The following is a 4,920-nucleotide window of genomic DNA, read 5'->3' on the forward strand; positions in this document are numbered from 1 at the left end:
AAACCACGTTTCTTATATAATGCAAAGGGGCTCAATGCAACTAATCATAACACAAGGGCATATCATACGCTATGTAATGTTCTAAGGATGAAAATGCAACATCTATAAAATACACACATGAAGGAGTGTTGACCAGTCAAAGAACATTAAAAAGGCACACTTTAAAGAAGATTAGTTTGAATGGGACGTGCATTGACCAAATTGTTTGACTAACTTATTTGACTGCTTACTTACTGCACAAGGTTAATAACATAAATCACTTTTCCATTTTAAAACATTTAAAAATGGTTATTAAAATACCACAAGATTACATTAGAATATAGAGGTGGTGTCTAAACTCCTAAATAAGTAAGAAATTATTTTACGATAACGTTTATAAAAAATATATCAAAGGAAGTATATATGTTATGAGGACGTGTATGTTGATTAAATATAGTGATCATTACAATTTTTTTTTTATAATAATGGAAACTAAATCATACAAAATAATCACTAAGTTAAAAAAATAAGCATTATATTTTATTGGTATAATATAATACATAAATTAAAAGTTTTAATGTATTACAAATAAAGTCAAAAAAGATGTTCTAAACCGAGCACAAAAATTGAAATAAAATATCGATATAATACCTTTAAATATAGATTAACCATGTTTAATTTAAAAAATAAAAATAAATAAATAAATAAATAAATAAAATAAAATAAAAAAAACTCATGAGTTTAGAAGAAAGAGGGAGAGCCTTAATCAGGAATAATTACATCTAACGATTAAATTATTATGAACATAAGATAATTAAAAATGGAAATAATTAGAAAACATATAACTATTACTATTGTTATCATGAAGAAGAAGAAGATTCAAACTTGTAGTGTTTATCGACGGCAACGGAGACATCCCAAGTGCAACTCAGACCCTCTGGTAAGATAACTAGGTCGCCGGCACCAAACTCCGATATCATCTCCGACGAATTTTTCCGGTAGACTTTGACTTTTCCTCTTAATAAATAGCATGTCTCTTGTGCGTCGAACTTCAACTGGTACTTCCCTGGCGAACATCCCCACCTTCAAAAATAAATCGTATAAATAAATATGAAACCCTAATTATACTAGTTCTTGTTTGTATGGTAAGTGCAAATCAACATCCACAAGGTACAGCTTGCAGAAAAGAGAAGAGCGATTACTTGGGCCATGATTTGATACCCAGTTCAGAAAGATGAGATTCAGAAGGATTTTTGTGAACAATTATGCTTAGATTTGATGAAGACTCTCCTGCCATTTAACAAATTTAGGATTCTCTCTCTACAAAACATACACACTCACAAAACACAGTTTCTTGATATATATATATATATATATATATATATATATATATATATATATATATATATATATATATATAGAGAGAGAGAGAGAGAGAGATCGGTGTTAAGCATTAAAATTTAAACATACGGAGTTAATGTCATTTTCTAGACAGTGGTGAAGCTTTTGCCATTTATGCAATTTAGTTTTCAGATTCATTTCCTTTCTATTTATTTTCCTATTTTTTTTTACTCGATTACGTTATTGCTGAACTCTAGGACGTGTTTAACATAAAGCGTTTAAGAGCATTCGGGAGTTTTTAGTTTTTAACATTTAATAAAATGTTCCGTGTTTTAAATAAAAAAATTTATTTGATACTACAAACTTTTAACGTTTATTTTAAACAAAACAATCTAAATCCAAAAGCTAATTCATATATCGTTTAAGTTTTAACCAAACGTTAGAAGTTACAAGTAGACCTGGCAAAACATGACACAACACGAAAATCCGATACGAAATTAATGGGTTAGGGTCAGAGATTTTGACAAGTAAACGGGTTGACACGACACGACATGATAATTAAACGGGTAGGGTTAGGGTCAAGACTTTCAACTTGAAGATGACTCGAATATGACTCGTTTAATTATATATTATTTATTTTAAATTTCATATTTTTATAAATATATTATATGTTATAGACTTATAGTGAGTCAAACTCAAAAATTAGAAATAATATTCAAACTTTCAAAATTACTTAATTTTACTCATCTTCACCACTTATCCTCTTTGCTCTCCAACTTCAATTCTTTTCATTTTGCTTTCTAAACTTACTAAATTTTTTTTCATTCCATCTCCTAACTCCAACTTCAACTCTTTTTTATTTTTGCATCCATAACTCCTACTTTCCAACCTTTAGAATGTTTCAAGCAGATATGACACAACATATTTACAATGTTTAGATCTTAACCCGAAACCCAACACGAAAATTAACGGGTTGACACGACACGACACGATAATTAAATGGGTCGGGTTAGGGTCAAATTTTTTCAACCCGTTTAATGTCTTGACACGACACAAACCCGACACGACATGTTTACCAGGTCCAATTACAAGTTACTATCCAGCAGTTAGTTGCCGAACACGCCCTTAGAAAAAATAAACTGACCAAAAATAATTGAAGTAGAAATAAAGATTGTATTTTTGTATCGTTGGAAAGTTAGAAATAAATTTAGGAGGAAAAGTATTCATAAGAGAAGAGAAATTTACATTCAAAGCTCCTTTTGAAGATTCCATCCTTTTCTTTTTAAATCTTTCTCAACTGTAAGGAAAGTTAGAAAGAAAATTATCCGTCTATGTTATTTTCTTTTTTTTTTCCCATAAAAAAAATTAGAAACACAATTTTTGTTTTTGCCTTCTTTTTTTTTGTTATCAACTTCCCTCATCTTTTTCAAAAAATATAGACTTGGTAACTAAAGGGGTGTTTGACTAACCTTATTTAAGTTCTTTTTTTAACTTATTACCAGGTTCCACACTGGTATATATAGGGTTGTAAACGAACTGAACGTTCAGGGCTGTAAACGAACTGAACGTTCAGCGAACTGTCTTTGAACCGTTTGGCGGAAAGTTCGTTTATTTAATAAATGAACGAACATGAACACAAATTTTCGTTCGTTTAGTTAAATGAATGAACATGAATAATGGTCTCGTTCGTTCAATTATGTTCATGAACGTTCATTTACGTTCGTTTATATAATCTCATTTTGATGTTCATATATGTTTAATTGTGTTTGATTACATTACTATATTATATGTTCATTTATCTTCATATAGGTCTAATTATGCTTGTTTATCTTTGTTCATTTATGTTTGTTTGTTTATGTTCATCTAGCATGTTCACGAACATAAACGAACGAACATGAACAATGTAATTTGTTAAACGAACAAACATGAACAAGAAAACTCGTTCGTTTATCTGTTTGTGTTCGTTTATTTGTTCGTCTAACTTAATCGAACGAACATGAACAAGCCACATTCGTGTTCATTTGGTCCGTTTACAACCCTACTAGTATATGTTAAAAAGAGTTTTTGGATAGAATGTAACATCCAGATTCCCAGGTATATTATTTTATTCTTTTATAATGAATTCTTAAAGAGAAACTTGGCGAGTAGGAACCCTGAATCGCCGAGTAGGATCGCGATTGGAGTGGTTTGGTTAATGAGGGACTCGACGAGTCCATAAGTGGACTCGACGAGTCCACGCTGTTTAATGAAACCCTAATTTCTTGGGTTTGCGCCCTATTTAAAGGCCCTTATGGTTGTCCTTTGTGGCCACCAGTCCAGTGAGAGAAACCCTAGAGTGCTGGAGCATTTTGAGAGAGAGAAGAAGCCATTCTTGACCTTTGTGGTGTTCTTTAGCAAGAAGAAGGAGGTTCTAGCCAAGGAAAAGAAAAGGAGGTTGTTATTTTGAGGATTTGAAGCTAAGACCATTTCATTTGAGGTATTACTTCGACCCTTCTTCTATTTTGGGAAAGATAGATGGTTTTAGGGTTTCTTGTGCCCTTGTTTAAATCGATTGGAGGTCCAAATAGTCCCTTCTGGTGATGAGACTTTGGATCTGGACCCATAGAGGTCTAGAGAGCCTTATTCTTCAAGCTTTATAAAGATCAATGGAGGTCATGACCTTGGGTTAAGGTATTTGGGGCTAAATCATCATATATGGTCATATGGTTGTTGCATGTGCATCAAGATTGAGACTTTATGTGATTATAGTGCTTGGAAAGGCCAGATCTATGGATTAGAGGAACAGATCTGACCTCAGCAGGTCGTTTGAGTGAGTGCATGGCATGTACTCGCCGAGTCCATGGGAGGACTCGACGAGTTGAGTCGGGTTGCCCTGCGACTCGCGATCTGTGTCGACTCGTGGAATGTAGGGCTGAATAAGTAAGTCAAGGGAGAACCAGGGGCGAAGAGGACAGGCGTGTACTCGTCGAGTCACCTTAGTCCACTCGGCGAGTAGGGTCAGCTGTGATCGTTGACTATCGTTGACCTTTAGGATTTCGGTCAACAGTTGGACTTTTGAGTCAAGGAGGGGTAAAATGGTCTTTTACCCTTCTGTGGGATTGTAGAAAGGGCTGTAGCATAGCCTTGAGAGCCGTTAATGATTTGTAATGATTATTTGTTGTGATTAGGCGAGGCTAGGTCATCGTTTCGAGATTCAGAGATATCGAGCACGTGAGATTCTAGACATCATATGAGGTGAGTCTTCTCACTATACTGTACCTGGAAGGGTACCTATGTGTGATCGGAAGGTCTGATATGCTATGAGATATATGCATTGTATGCTATGAGTTGTCTGTTTTATATGCGCTATGTATGTGATAAGTATGTTATGCTTGATATGGGCCGGAAGGCATTATGATATGGGCCGGAAGGCATTATGATGTGGACCGGAAGGTCGGGGAGTTATGGATCGGAAGGTCGACACGGGTAGGACCGAAAGGTTTACCGGGTTGGGACGGAAGTCCCCTGAGACACATAGACCGGAAGGTCATGTGGAGTATGGCCTGGAAATATGTGTGTGTGTGTGTGTGTAAGTGGTATATTGGGGAACTCACTAAGCTT

General features: G+C 34.5%; 1 protein-coding gene across 1 annotated transcript; it reads right to left on the reverse strand.

Moving 5' to 3' along the window:
* Positions 1-684: 684 nt before the first annotated feature.
* On the reverse strand, positions 685-1,330 carry LOC145071418 (RmlC-like cupins superfamily protein). Its single transcript, XM_079018309.1, has 2 exons — positions 1,182-1,330; positions 685-1,062 (listed from the first exon to the last, which is right to left on the reverse strand). Exons 1-2 carry the CDS (start codon positions 1,274-1,276, stop codon positions 840-842), a joined length of 318 nt encoding a protein of 105 aa, XP_078874435.1. The 5' UTR covers positions 1,277-1,330; the 3' UTR covers positions 685-839.
* Positions 1,331-4,920: the final 3,590 nt, after the last annotated feature.

The sequence above is a fragment of the Lactuca serriola genome, chromosome 8, assembly GCF_051521515.1.
Source record: "Lactuca serriola cultivar US96UC23 chromosome 8, Lser_US96UC23_V15, whole genome shotgun sequence".
In the NCBI taxonomy this organism is placed as follows: Eukaryota; Viridiplantae; Streptophyta; class Magnoliopsida; order Asterales; family Asteraceae; genus Lactuca; species Lactuca serriola.

Excerpts from the sequence above, each read along its gene's own strand:
- LOC145071418 (XM_079018309.1), bottom strand. The coding sequence starts at position 1,276 with ATGGCAGGAGAGTCTTCATCAAATCTAAGCATAATTGTTCACAAAAAT. Across the intron at positions 1,063-1,181 it reads GGTATCAAATCATGGCCCAA|GTGGGGATGTTCGCCAGGGA; the intron begins GTAATCGCTCTT and ends TTATTTTTGAAG.